This window comes from Mauremys mutica, chromosome 5 (genome assembly GCF_020497125.1).
Source record: "Mauremys mutica isolate MM-2020 ecotype Southern chromosome 5, ASM2049712v1, whole genome shotgun sequence".
Lineage (NCBI taxonomy): Eukaryota > Metazoa > Chordata > Testudines > Geoemydidae > Mauremys > Mauremys mutica.
In genome coordinates, this window is record NC_059076.1 from 35,986,857 (window position 1) to 36,002,231 (window position 15,375).

Here is a 15,375-nt window from a genome sequence, read left to right on the forward strand (position 1 = left end):
AAGATATTAAATAAGAGTGGACCAATTATGCAGCATGCTTAAAACCTTTAATGACAAGAAATGGGTCAGACAGAACACCATCTACACAGACTTTTCTGAGCATTCCATCATGAAATAGCCTCAGAATGTTGGTGAATTTTTCTGGACAACCAAACTTATGTAATAATTCCCAAACCCACATCTATTGACGGTGTCAAATGCTTTAGCCAGTTCAGTAAAGACAGTGTAAAGGTCATGTTGCTGTTCTCTGCATTTCTCCTCCATCTCATGGGCTACAAATATCTTGTCTTTCATTCCTTCTGTTGGCCTAAAATCACATTGTGTAGCGGGGTGGTCACCCGCTCCTGCCCTGAAGGGCTTAAAACAGCCCTGGGAGAAGGTTGTGGCTGAGAGTTGCTAAGCTGGGCTGATTGGTGAAGCGGCTGTAGCTGCGCCATGCCCCAGTCAGGCCACAGCTGGCCTGTATAAAAGGCCAGTGAGCCAGGAGCTGGCACAGACTCCCTCTAGCTTCTGCATGAGTGGGGCAGGGCTGGGGAAAGGCAGAGGAGCTGGGGAGGCTCCAGCCTGGAAAGCCCCAGGCTGCGGCCTAGCAGAAGGCCAACGGGTACTACGGGTTGCAGAGGGTAACCCAGGGAAGCAGCAGGTCCGAATCCCCTTGTCTATGATGAGTGGCTTTTACACTGCAGTCTGCCGAAGGGAGTGGGGGCTTGATGATGACTGGCAGTAGCCCAGACTGAGGCAAGGTGGGTGGGGATTAGAGGGTTGGGGGTTTCCCAGAGAGGGGAGACCCAGAGGCAGAGTGTGGGGGCCTGCAGTGGGCGCTCCGAGGCTGGAAAAGAGCTAATTCCCTGAGACGACCAGCAGGAGGTGCCACAGGGGTGAGTCCCACACCGTCACACATTGCAACTCTGGTAACACGCATTTAGTTATTTTGCATAGCAGATAATCAAAGAGTGTTCTAGTCAGAACCTTTCCAGTGATAGAGAGTAATGAGATACCGTGATAGTTGCCATTGTCAGACTTTTCACCTTTCTTCTGTATATGGTGACAAAGTAGAATCTTTGAAGTCTTACAGTAAATCTTCATTGCTCCATATATTGAGAAATAGTCCATGTAGTCACCTCAGCAGGATTTTGCCTCCATACTTGAATATTTCTGTAGGAATGCCATCAGATCTGGGAGCTCTAGTTCTTCATGGTACTGATTGCAGTGCTGACTTAGTCAAGGGATGGTGCTGCATCCGTGTTGTCATTACAAGGTGGCTGATCCATTGCTCTTATTGGTGCCTCATCCGTGATGTTGGACAGTGTGTTCAAAAGATCACTGAAATGCTTGTGCCACCTCTGAAGGATTTCTCCTTTATCAGACATCAGTGTTAGGCTATTTGCACTCTTCAAAGAGACTGTAATGCTGTATTGGACCATGTGCATCTATCGAAGCAGCATAGAAGTCCTTGGGCTTCCGAGGGTCAGCATAGCCTTGGATTTCATCTGCCTTGGCATTCCATCATTGATCTTGCATGTTTCTGAGCTGAGGTTGGATATCATGACACAGATTCCTATATGTTAAAACTGCCTACGGGGATACAAAAATGTGATTATACATCTCGTGTTTTTAGTGAGTAGCTGTTGAATTATTGCGTCATTCTCATCAAACCGATCTCGATGTCATTTTGCTCATCAAGGTGACGAGAGCGGCTTGATATATGATATTGCGTAATGTTGCCCACTCACTGTTTATGTTAGCGCTAGAATATCCCATAGCCCAATAGTTAAGGCATTCATTCACCTGAGAGGCAGAAGATCCCGATTGAAATCCCTTCTCCCCCAAAGATGAAGTGGGGACTTGAACCAGGTTTCTCCTACATCCCAGATGAGTTGCCTAACCACTGGGCTAAAAGTTTTATGTGGGAGGTTCTCCTTTTTCTCCCCAGCTGTTTTTCATGAGCTCACCTGAGAGGACTGATCTGGCAGGCATGCTCAGATTGTACCTACCATATCAGGCAACTTAGGTGGCTGAACACCTGTTTTCCCGTGGTTTTTGAATCACTCTGGGGCTTAGGTGGGTAATAGGTGTCTGGAGACCCAGAGAGAGGAAGCAGTGCACATGTCCTGCAGAGACAGGAACATATGTGGCTAGGGAACTTGTACTACAAAAACTTAGGTGCAAAAACTTAGGTGCTACAAAAACTTAGGTGCTAACTGAGTGTAGGCACGTGCAAGCTTCAGCAGAAGTTTTGTGCATCATAGTGGTGCCAGAACTGGGACTTGGGGACCTAACTCCTTTTGTGCATCCAGACTATACCTAACAACTTCTAGGAGGAGTTGGCTTTTACATATTAACCCTTTCATAGGTGTCCCATATGATACACAGAATTTCTTGATTTTAATAAGGCTGTAAATAAGAATTTGTCTAGCACCTTTTGTCTGAAAGCCTATAAGAACTTTAAAATATTAAATAACATTCTCAAAACCTCTGTGAAGTAGGCAAGTAATATCCCAATTTTAAAGATGTGGAAACTGAAGTATACAGAGTAAATACTTCTCATTGAGTCAGCAGCGGAGCCAAGAATAGAACCCCAATCATCTGATTCCCCGTTCAGTGTATTAACCCCAGAACAGTCCGACATGTCACTGGAACTTCTTGTAGTGCTTAAGTTTTTGTTGAAACTAAGAGATGCAGATGCTTGTGAAAATTTTAAGAATAAGCAAATAATAAAACAAACTCTTTCAAACTTCAGTTTTGAGTTCAATTTCAGTTTGGGAAATGTTCTTCCATTTTTAGTTAGCTGAGATTTTGTTCATACTTCATATCCTTAGCTATGGATAAAACCTGTTTTAAAAGGAATTAGTAAAAAACGAAATGGAACTCCTGGGTTGGTTTTATGAAAAAGCCATCTACAGCACCGTATCAAAGACTGACACACACACACATGAACTTCACAAGGAGCAATTGCTGACACTTTAATTTGTGGTAGAACCTTTGAGTTCATAGTACTTGATATCAAAAGGGTTAACTACTGTAGTGAGGGCAAAGTAGTTGCTCCATGTGGAAGAGTTTCATGGCTGTTTAAGGGTAGTTAAACCTTTACAAGGCTGCATGCTGATAAAACAGACAGAATGATGTGTCCCTGAGCATAAATCTCTGCTTCCTCCTGTGAAACTAAGTACTCATTGACCACTGCAAAATTTGAAATGATTCCATCTGTCACTTTTTAAACAGCAAATAAATCTTCATGCTATTAGTTTTCCTGTGATGTGGCAGCTGTTGTTTTCAATATGGGTAAACAATAAATGAGGTTCTTGATATATACTAATCCAATAAGAACAAATTAACCTGTGTCACATCAGCCGGGGGAGAGGAGGCGGGAGCTGGTTATACATTAGACAGTTTGTTTCATTTACATATATCATTGGTATTAGTAATGAAGAGGAAAAATATACCCCAAAAAATTCATCGTTTACAGGTATGAGTTAAAACTGTACCATCCAAATTCTGTGCTAAAATTGAAAGTAACATTGACTTGAATGGGAGTGGTGTGTAAATACAAATCTGAGAGCTGGATTCACTCCTGGTTATTTGTTTGTATGTATTGTGGTAGCACTTAGAGACCCCAGCCCCACTGAGCTACGTGCTGTTCAGCAGATGTGGATGTATCCAGTTTCTTTTTTCATGTTTCCCTTAACTGTGTTGCCCGTCAGCTTTAATCGTGGCCACATTTCAGGCAGCATCAACATTCCATTTGGCTCAGCATTCACGGCAGAAGGAGAGCTCGTCCAGTGCCCTGCTACTGCCACACTCCAGAGCTTCAAAGGAAGAGTTGTTGTGATTGTAGGACATGTGGTGAAGAACACGGCTTCTGTAAGTTTTATAGCTATAATATATACTAACTCTAAATAAATTTATGGAGGATAAGTCCATCAGTGACTACTAACCAAGGTGGGCAGGGATGGTGTCCCTAGTCTCTGTTTGCCAGCGTCTGGGAGTGGGCGGCAGGGGATGGATCACTTGATGATTACCTGTTCTGTTCATTCCATCTGGGGCACCTGGCATTGGCCACTGCTGGAAGACAGGACACTGAGTTAGATGGACCTTTGGTCTGACCCAGTATGGCCTTTCTTAAATAATGTCCAGGGCCTGAATGCTAAGTTTCAGGCACAAAAGAATAAATATCCCTGTCTGTTACTTAGCAAATTGATGCCAATAGACCTCGGTGCCCACCAGGATCTCCTGCACAGGATGGCATGGAATATGAACCTGCAGGCGGAGGAGGTGATAAAGGTGGAGGACCCCATGGTGACTATTCTGTCTGTGGAAGCTCCATCAAGGGTAGCCCTACCCCTTATTCGGACCATCCAAACCACCACCAGGACAATCTGGCAGATACCTGCGTCCATCCCCCCCGTCTGCTAAGGGAGTGGAGCGGAAATACTTTGTCCCCTCGAAGGGGTATGATTATGTGTTCACCCACCCACAGCCCTTTTCACTCATGGTGGTGTCAGTGAACGAAAAAGAACGGCATGGCCAGCAGGCCCCAGCGGCGAAATCAAAGGATGCCAAGCACCTTGATTTGTTTGGGGGCAAAGTTTATTCCTCGGGGGGACTTCAGCTCAGGATTGCTAATCAGCAGGCGCTCCTGAGTTGTTACAATTTTAACTCCTAGAACTCCATGCTGAAGGTTAAGGCATTAGTATCTTCTGAGTCCAGAGAGGAGTTTGGGGCTTTGGCGGAAGAGGGCAAAACAGTGGCACGGACCTTGTTGCAGGCCTTGCTGGACACTGCAGACTCCGCCACATGTACTTTGCCCTTGGGGATAGCAATGAGGCATATCTTCTGGCTGCAAGCCTCCGGCCTGCCACCAGAACTTCAGCAAACACTGCAGGGACCTCCCCTTTGATGGAGAGGGCCTGTTTTCGAAATAGACTGATTCAAGGCTACAAAGCCTTAAGGACTCAAGGGCGATGAAGAAGTCCCTGGGCATGCACACACTGTCTACCCAGCAGAAACCCTTCAAACCCCAGCAGCTGCAACAACACTCCTATCCTCCTCGGCTGAGGCAGGATTTCTATAGGAGGCGGGGGCATAATGGCAGGAGGAAGCCCTCCAACCCCCCATCTGGGCAAGACCAGGGCCCGTCCAAGTCTTCGTCGGGCTCAAAACAGGCCTTTTGAAAGGACGCCCAAGGACAGTGTACTGGATTTCGTTCAGGATCCTACCCCACCTTTCTTGAATCGTTTATCCTGTTTCCGCTATGCTTGGTCTCTCATAACCACGGACCGCTGGGTCCACCGCATGGTGGAAGTCGGATACTCTCTCCAATTTTCTTCCTCCCTGTCCCTCTTCAGGGACCCTTCTCATGAGCAACTCCTTATTCAGGAGATTCAGATGCTCCTCCGCATGGGGGCGATTGAGGAGGTTCCGAGGGAGCCTTATAAGGGGCAGGGGGTTTTACTCCTGGTACTTCCTAATCCCCAAGGCAAAGGGTGGGCTTTGGCCCATTCTGGACCTGCGCAGACTCAACAAGTTCATGGTAAAGTTGAAGTTCTGCATGGTTTCCTTGGGCACCATTATACCTTCCCTGGAGACTGGTGCGCCACCCTCGACATGAAGGACGCGTATTTCCACATAGTGATTCATCTGGCGCACAGATGCTTCCTCCGCTTTGTGGTCAATTGCAAACACTATTAGTTCACGGCCCTTCCCTTTGGTCTCTCCACGGCCCCCCGAGTGTTCACCAAACGTATGGCAGTCGTGGCGGCCTTCCTTTGTCGAGGGCGGGTGCAGGTATACCCTTACCTCAATGACTGGCTTATCCGGGGACGCCCCAGAGAACAGTTGCAGTCCCACCTCCAATTGGTCACGGACACGTTTAGTCGGTTAGGCCTCCTTCTCAATGTGGCAAAGTCGACACTAGAACCGACCCAGAGAATAGAATTCATCGGGTCGGTTCTGGACTCCGTGCTGCTACAAGCCCTCCTGCCGGACACTCGTTTCCAGGCTATAGTGGGCCTCATTCGGAGCCTTCAGAGCTTCCCAACCTCGTTGGCAATGAGTCTTCTCAGCCACGTGGCTTTCTGCACATACGTGACCCGGTACACCAGACTTCGACTCCGCCCGTTACAAGCCTGGCTAGCATCAGTGTATCGCCCAGGTTGAGACAGCCTGAATTTGATGGTCACTGTCTCGGAGCAGGTCCTGGCCCCTCTCCACTGGTGGCTAAATCCCTGGATGGTATGTGAGACCATCTGGCCGCTCTGTCTTCACCAAGGAGTCCCTTTTCACAGCCCTCCTTGTCCCTGGTCATGGATGCGTCAACCCTGGGATGGGGTGCCCACTTCAGGAACATTCAGACACAGGGCCTATGGCCCCTGCCCATGCTCTCCCTTCATATCAACGTCCGGGAGCTGATGGCAGTGCACCTTGCCTGTCAAGCCTTCCAGGAGTGGCTGCAGGGTCATTGTGTGGCGGTCCTCACAGACAACATCATTGCCATGTTCTACATCAACAAACAAGGGTGGGCCCGTTCCTCCCCACTCTGTCAGATGGCCATTCAACTGTGGGAATTCTGCATAGCCCACTCCATTCACCTGGTGGCGTCCTTTCTAGCCGGGGTCCAGAACACGCTGGCGAACCACCTGAGCAGGTCCTTCTACTCCCATGAGTGGTCACTTCGACAAGATGTCATCCACCCCATCTTCCGAAGGTGGGGGTTTCCCCAGGTCAACCTGTTTGCCTTCCGCAGCAATCGGAAATGCCCGGCTTTCTGCTCCCTCCAAGGCCGCTCTCCGGGCTCTCTCATAGATGCCTTCCTGCTCCTGTGAATGGGTTGACTATTTTACGCCTTTTCCCCATTCCCCCTTGTGCACAAGGTCCTGCGCAAAGTACGCAGAGACAGGGTGCGAGTGATTCTGGTGGCTCCGGTGTGGCTCAGACAGCATTGGTACACCACACTGTTGGAGCTCTCTGTGGACGCGCCAGTCCCATTGCCTCTTCTTCCAGACCTGATTACTTGGGATCACGCTCGCCTCTGCCATCCCGACCTACGATCTCTCCACCTCACAGCATGGATGCTGCGTGGCTAAACCCTTCAGAACTTCTCTGTTCGGAATCTGTACAGCAAGTACTGATGGGCAGCTGGAAGCCCTCCACTCGGGGCACATATACGGCTAAGTGGAAGTGGTTTTCATGCTGGTGCACTCAGCACGCTCACGCCTCCTCTCCAGGCGTCTGTGCCTCTCATTTTGGAGTATCTCCTTGACCTAAAACAGCAGGGCCTGGCGGCATCTTCTGTCAGAGTTCACCGTGTGGCCATCTTGACTTTTCACTCAGGTGCGAATGGCCGCTCTGTCTTCACCAATCCCATGGTTGGCAGGTTCCTCAAGGGCCTGGACCGTCTCTACCCACAGGTTTGACAGCCAGTCTCCACATGGGACCTTCACCTGGTCCTCTCCAGACTCATGGGGACCTCGTTAGAGCCGCTGGCCACCTGCTCCCTCCTCTACCTCTCCCTGTCGCTATCACGTCGGCACAGCGTGTCTCTGAGCTCAGAGTCCTTACCTCGGAACCACCCTACATGATCTTGCATAAAGATAACGTGTAGCTTCGGCCTCACCCGGCCTTCATATCAGCCAGGATGTTTTTCTCCCGTTTTTTAATCCAAAACTGCACGCCAGTTGCCAGGAACAGCCGCTGCACTCCCTCGATGTCCGTAGGGCCCTTGCCTTCTACACTGAGCATATGAAGCTGTTCAGGAAGGTGACCCAGCTCTTTGTTGTGGTGGTGCTCCGGATGAAAGGCCTCCCGGTCTCCTCTCAGCGGATCTCTTCATGGATCACGTCCTGCATCTGCGCTTGCTATGATCTGACCGGTGTACTGCCCCTGCCCCTCCCTGCTCACGCCACAAGGGCCCAGGCCTCATCGGTGGCTTTTCTGGCCCAGGTGCCGATCCAGGAGATCTGCAGAGCTGCAACGTGGTCCTCGGTACACACTTTTGCTTCGCACTATGCCATCGTCTGGCACGCCAGAGACGATGCAGCGTTTGGTAGAGCAGTCCTACAATCGACAGTGCTTCACTCCAACCTCACCGCCTCGGTAAGGCTTGGGAGTCACCTAATTGGAATCGATATGAGCAAACACTCTAAGAAGAAAAAACGGTTACTCACCTTTGTAACTGTTGTTCTTCGAGATGTGTTGCTCATATCCATTCCAAACCCGCCCCCCTTCCCTTCTGTCAGAGTAGCCGGCAAGAAGGAGGTGCTGGGTCGGCTGGGGTATATATCGAGCACCATGAAGGCGCCACTCCAGTGGGCTCCACAGCTGACTCACCGGGTGGTGCTAGGGTAAAAATTCTTCGACAGCCGTGCACGCAGCTCGCACACATCTAATTGGAACGGATATGAGCAACACATCTCGAAGAACATCAATTACAAAGGTGAGTAACTGTTTGTTTTTAAGCTTGTGGAGGCAGTGATCAGACTTGCCTCTTTATTTCTGTGGCTGGACATTAATGACTTTACAAGCCAGTGAGGAGTGGAAGTGCTTCTCTTGAAATTTTTCTTCTGAAAGGAAATTAAATTGAAAACTTTCCTTTTGTTAGTAAAGGTCTTTAACAAATTATTTTACCTCTCAAAATTCCTTTCTGGGAAACAGTATAACTTTAGTTTAATCAAAATCTCTTAAGTCCCTGCCCTCAGAAAGGACATGAGTTAAAGGCCTGATAGGGAAGATTAGAATGCTGTGAACTACCAGGGACTCTTCATATGGCTAATAGCACCAGAATGCATCAGTTTTTTGGCTTTGTTTGAAGCACTTCACTATATCACTAAAGGAGGGGGAATATAAATAGAAACGTCCGTTTTGGTCACTTACAAAATAAATTTAGTGATAAATATCTATTCACTTGGATGGTACCAAACAGGGGTAGTATGTGGGCTGACTATGCAGCAGATCTAGAATAGTTTCAGATCAGTAAGTATCATGGCATGTGCAGTTATGTGCATTAGAACTGAGTAAGTCTATGATAAATATTTCAATGTGAAAATCAATTTAAATAATCACAATAGCTCACTAAATGGGTGAATACATAAATCCTTCCCCAGAGGAACAAGTGCAAAATGCATAAAATGTTAAATGCCAAGTGGAGATGATTTAATGGACGTTTTAAGTATTTGATGGTGGATTACGCAGCAGCTTTCAACAATTACATTTTAAACCACTAAACATCATCATCTATCTTAATAAGAGCTTTACCATTCAACGACTTCCTGGGAAAAGGGGACAGGGAAGAAAAAATGCCCTGGTGTATCAATGATGAGTCTCATTATTGAAGACATCCCACACATTTCTAAATCAGTTGTCTTGAAGGATCATTTTTGGAAACACTTTATTTGAAACATAAAGGCAACATGGGTACTAATTAAAAAATAGATCAAAGAAAAAAACTGAGCAAACTACCAATGGAAGTTGTCTTAAGTAAAGACTAAGTAAAGACTTAAGGATTTGGCCTCTCCAACAGTCATCTGTGTGAAGGGTCCTGTACTTCCCTTCTTGTATGATGTGATGCCACTTTGTAAACTACCCAGAGTCACCTTAGCCTTCTTGCTGCCATATCAGATTTCAAACTCATGTTTTTATTTATTGTCCACTCTACCCTAGGCAAGGCTTGAAAAATTTACCCCACCCCTACTAGACTGAGAACTAAACCCACTAACCAGCATGAAAGGACCTGTGCTACCCCATCCCCAAAGCCATGCTCTCTGCAATCTAAGGAAACGCAGTGTTTGTGGTTATCGGTAACATTGTCAATCTATTTCATATATTTTGAAAAATGTAACTTTGTTCATATTGGTTTTGTTTTATGATTCTTGATAATGTCACTGCTTCCCACAGAGTTCTTAATAGCAACAGAGAAACTGACCAAAGAAAAGGATTTTCATAAAATACTTGCACCGATCAATATTTTTTCCCCACAAATCAATCGAATACTGGAACCTCACTTGTAGAGACTCGTTAAAACGATCCCTATTAGCTCTTTATTGCTGGTACATATATCAGATTGCCTCTGCTCAGAAGGTTCATAAATCCATACCATGTGTTTCTGCATTTCTCTATAAAAACATGGCAATACCAACTTCATTCTATACAAATGTTTGAAGATGTATTTCACCAAGTTGAAATTGGGGGCATGGGACTGGACTTGTCCAAAATAGTAGCTATTAATTTGTTGTTTAACTAGCTTATTGTTCCATGTTCAAGTCAGTAATATGAAAAACAGCAAATCAAAGTGTAAAACCAAACAAAATTTGAATGAAAAGTTGTAATAAGCTCTTAATTTTTAAGTGTCCAGTGGCAAACTATTCCAAGTAAAAATGAATTAGCCACTAATTGTTTAATCCTTTGATGTGAGCACCTACAGTCTTTATTAGTGCCGAATTCAAAAAAGGCTCTAAAATGATCAGATAGTTTAGATGTATTGATTAAATATATACAGGACAGAAGGAATGGATATGAAAAATGCTGCTGAACAATGTGTCTGAATAACTGTAATTAGAAAGTGGAAGATCTCATTTTAATTTTGCATTAATATCTTGCTTTATATCAGTACAATGACTGTCTCTGAATAGATTTATAGAGAATTCTTCCTTTTCTACTTGCATCCTTTGTTCTTGGTATAGCTTACCCATGATGAAACACTTAGACTGGCTTCAGAAAGTACTTTCTTTCCATATAGACAAAAACATTGCTTTCAGCAGGAGAAGCAGGAACACAGCAATAGTAAAGAAACTAGTTCTGTTTTGGCTTCATTTAAACACTTCCATAGGCCAGGATTAAGCTATGCTAAATCCTACTTGTCAATAACCCCTTAATTTAACTCGCCCTAAAGATTAAATGAATAGGTTGGCTGACGTATGAGAGCTTGACTGAATATGCTATTAGCATGGAGAGAAATTGAGGTTGAAGCTGAGTGTAGTTAATGCAATGCACTGAGTTCTGGCCCCCTGGAATGTTTGTTGCCTTGAGGATGGCTGTAATTTTATGTGAGTTTTGCAGCGTCTGAGTGAATACCGAGCCTTCCTTACTGGCCAAATAATGGCCTATATCTGGGAACAGCAGGAAACCACTAGGAAAAAAGGGTGATGGGAGAGAGTTAAACAGTCTGAATTGAGTCTGAGCAAACAACCTTTAAATGACTGAAATGACAATGCCTTATACTCTCATGCTAATTAATGCCCCAAACATCCCTGCCCTACATTTGTACATGGGAAGTGGACTCTTAAATTCCAGCATGGATACTGGATAACCGAAGTGGACCGTATAATGGTTAAGCTGATATTTGGATTTGTACAACAGCAGCTCTTGCTTAATTTGTGGCTGATGGAATTTCAATGAATATTTAAATCATTGATCCAAGTTTGAGAGTCAGTGAGCTAAAGATGGATCAATAGTGTAAATCACAGAAATGTGGCGAGGGGATAGTTCTGTGGGAAGGAGGGTACCATTTATTTATCCAAAAATATCAATTCTGATGCATTACCTGGGGGGGGGTATTTTTAATTAAGTCCTGCTTTTATCTGTGTTACAGCCAGGATGATTGAAGTTAGAAGAGATCAAGTGACTTGACCAATGTCAGATTGTGAGTTAGTGGCTTAGCCTTAATAGTGACACACACTGCTACCTGGGCTGGTGTTCTTGGAGAAATTTTCCTGACTTGCCCAGATTATTTAATACATTTCTTATTTTTAGTTAAATGTTGAACTGGAAAAAATGTTTTCAGACCATTTCCCCCCTGATAGTAATACAAATCCACAGATTATACTAGCCTAGCTCTGTAATCTATAATCATCAGCCGATCATTTCTCAGCAGTGAAGCAATCTCTTTAACACGAAGGCAGATTTCACATAGTAATGTTCTTAATCTGTTGTTGATAATAATTAGACTCTGCCTTTTTCTTACTGTGGGAAAATGTTTGATAGAATGCTGAGAATAGTGTAGGATCTCACTGCGGAGAGATGGCTGGTGAGTCATGGGGCAGAACTAAATGAACCATCAATCCTGTGTTTTTATAGTTGTACAGTGAATCCTCAGTCATGGTGTTTGAACTTTTGATTGTTACATTGATTATTTTGACCGGGTAAAGTCATTGGTTTATTATTAATCCATTATGTAGATCATTTTTTAAATTACAAGCTGTTGTACCATAATACTGTATAATTCTCACCAGTCAGGAGTAGCTATGAGATAAGATCTATGAATTATCGCCAAAGCAAAGACAAGCAATCTGGGGTTTGTATGAGGTCTTCTTGCCTCTTTACAAAGCACAACGAAAGATTTAAGTTCAACCTCTCTTTAGTATGACCTATTCCTGGCCCAAGAAAATATCTTTTACCTTATGAAAATGACATATTGTCTGAGTTTGCATGGTGATGCTTTCACATGGGAACCTTTCCTTTCTCTTAAAAAAAAAATGAGGTGGGGAAGAAATAGATTATTTTATGGCATTGAGAGACAATTATCAGAGTGCATTTTTGCTGGCTACATCTTTATATGACTGAAGACTAAGTGTGGCACAGTACTGTTTGATAATTGCTTGCCACACTTCTGAAAATCAGCAGAGTTTAAAACATAAACATCTAGCTGTTGCATTTAAATTTTAATATAATTATTTTTAAATAATTAAATTACATTTAAATCCATGTTCTAGTCAGCAGGTATGGTAGTCAGTGTATAATTACCAATGTTGTTAATGAATGTTCTCGTTCCTAATTATCTTAGTACTGCACTAAAGATGTTGCATTGCATGTTTAAAGTATTGAATTTTGTACTGAAAAGTTTCATGGTTTTGATTATATGGAGGCTGGGGATTTTCAAAGGAACCTCAGGATGTTAAGTTCCCAACTTCCAAGGAATTGCAATAGGATTTTGATGCCTAAGTCCTTTACGCTCTCTTGAAAACCCCAACCAAAGAGTCTAGTCTCTGCAGGGTAAAGGTTGGTGCTACTTTGCTGATTATAAACCCATATTTTGATACATGCACACCTTACTAACTTAATTAAAAAACAAACAGAAATCTCTGAACTTTCACATGGGTGAAATATTAACCAAGGGAGCCTGATTTACACATGTATTTAAGTGCCTTAATATGTAGGTAGGCACCAAGCTGGATTTACAAAAGTGCCTAAGCATCTTAGGGCAGTGGTTCTCAAAGCTGGTCCACCGTTTGTTCAGGGAAAGCCCCTGGCGGGCCGGGCCGGTTTGTTTATCTGCCTCATCAGCAGGTTCGGCCAGTCGCAGCTCCCACTGGCCGTGGTTCGCTGCTCCAGGCCAATGGGGGCTGTGGGAAGGGTGGCCAGTACATCCCTCGGCTTGCACCGCTTCCCGCAGCCCCCATTGGCCTGGAGCAGCAAACCGCAGCCACTGGGAGCTGCAATGGGCCGAACCTGCAGATGCGGCAGGTAAACAAACCAGCCCGGCCCGCCAGGGGCTCTCCCTGAACAAGTGGCGACCCCTGTTTGAGAACCACTGTCTTAGGGTACATCTACACTTTGAGCTAGAGATGTCAGTTCCAGCTTGAACAGACACATCTGCGTTAGCTCTAATCTTATTAGCATGCTAAATGTAGAGTGTAGCCGGGCACCGTGAGTGACAGAGGAGGGACTAGCTGCCCTGAGGACATATCCATCCAGGGCACTAGGTACACACTCAAGATGGCTGGCCCCTCATGTCACTTGCACCGCCTCTGGTTTTAGCTGGTTTACACCTCGAGCTGGAGGTGTAAATTTCAGCTCAGTGTGTAGATGTACCCGTCGGCACCTATCTGCATATTGCGGCACCTAAATACCCTTGTAAATCTGGCCCTGGGGCAAATACATAATAAAATGTGCATGGTCCCAATGCAAACATGATAAAGTCCATATGATTCCCAGTGGACATTTTATGAAGTTGGGGAGAAAGAGAGCTGCTGTCATCACCTTCCAAAGGTTACAGGATCACAGGAGAGTGATTCAGGGCTGTAAGCCAGGAGGTCATCCTGAATTGTTATCTAACCCCTACAACTGGCCTTAATTACTTTATACTTACAGTTTGCAGTACTACACAGACATTATTTAGTTAGGCCTTACATTGCCCCTAGCAAGTAGGTTAAAAAAGAAACAGATTCAGGAGAAGTTTCCTGCTGTTCCTTTGCCAGCTCATAAATCAAAAGCAGCCCAGCCCAGAAACCCCAAATATGTATTATTCTTTTATCCTTGATTAGGTTAATGCCTCTGACAGTTATTAGAAAGTTTAGGTTATTTAAGGAGCAGTTTGATCTGTCTATCTGTTTTATTACACTTAGATGTTTCTGGTTCTAGGAGGCACTAATGGGGAGTTGTGGAGCCCTGACCTTTACCTGTCCAGAAATTTCCATGAATTCTGGAGGAAACACTGACATGAGGGAAGAAAGCTTGGTGCTTCAGCTCCCCTGAGCCCTATTTGAACGCATGAAAGATGGATGGGGCAGTAGTTTGATCTGGAGATGCCATGCTCGAAGGGTAACCTTGCAGGTTATGTTTTGGAACTGGGAAGCTCCTCCACTCAGGGCAAACCAAGCTCCTCCACTTTTACCAATTATAGCACTGGGAAGCTTTCCTTCTTCAAAAGCTTTTTTGCAAAAGGTGCACCAGTAGCCATCTTTTGTAACTTCAATAAATGGGAACACACTGACCGACAAACATCAGGAACTGCCTTTAGGTTTTGGAGACACTGTTTCTTCAGTAGGTAGCTGTATTTGTGTTTCGGGCTGGTCGGATGTAGATATACCACTTGAACCTTCAGATGACATGTTGATATATTCTTGGTTCTTGATGTGTTCTTCACCTTGGTTAGTTTTTGAGGCCTTTGAGTGGAAAAATTGTTTTGTTTTTTGTCTTTTCATTTTCACTTTGATCTGCAATATGTAAAAGAGATATGAATAAAGTAAATATTTTGTTAGGATAATGCAAATTTAACATAAGGATAATGCAAGTTACACCAAAACACATAACAGGTCTAGATTTCTAAAAAAATATAATTTTTTTTTAAAAAATGTATTTAATTTAAATTGACTTTTGAAAAGTAAGCCATCATGGGATAAGAGGGAAGTCCTCTCATGGATCAGTAACTGCTTAAATGATGGGAAACAAAGGGTAGGAATAAATTATCAGTTTTCAGAATGGAGAGAGATGAATAGTGGTATCCCTGAGGGGTTGGTACTGGGACCATTACTGTTCAAAATATTCATAAATGATCTGGAAAAATGGGTAAACAGTGAGGTGGCAAAATTTGCAGATGATACAAAACTACTCAAGATAGTTAAGTCCCAGGCAGACTGCAAAGAGTTACAAAGGGATCTCACAAAA

At 44.5% G+C, this 15,375-nt stretch overlaps 1 protein-coding gene across 3 annotated transcripts in view; it reads left to right on the forward strand.

Annotated features, from left to right (window-relative positions):
- TBCK (TBC1 domain containing kinase) overlaps nucleotides 1-15,375 on the forward strand; it is a 167,873-nt gene that overhangs the window by 143,453 nt on the left and 9,045 nt on the right. For 2 of the 3 annotated variants that reach the window (XM_045018236.1, XM_045018235.1), the window contains exon 25: nucleotides 3,702-3,861. The exons of the other annotated variant lie outside the window; for it this stretch is intronic. In XM_045018236.1, the coding sequence (XP_044874171.1) occupies nucleotides 3,702-3,861 (160 nt within the window). The remainder of the gene's footprint in view (nucleotides 1-3,701; nucleotides 3,862-15,375) is intronic. 3 annotated transcript variants of the gene reach the window in all.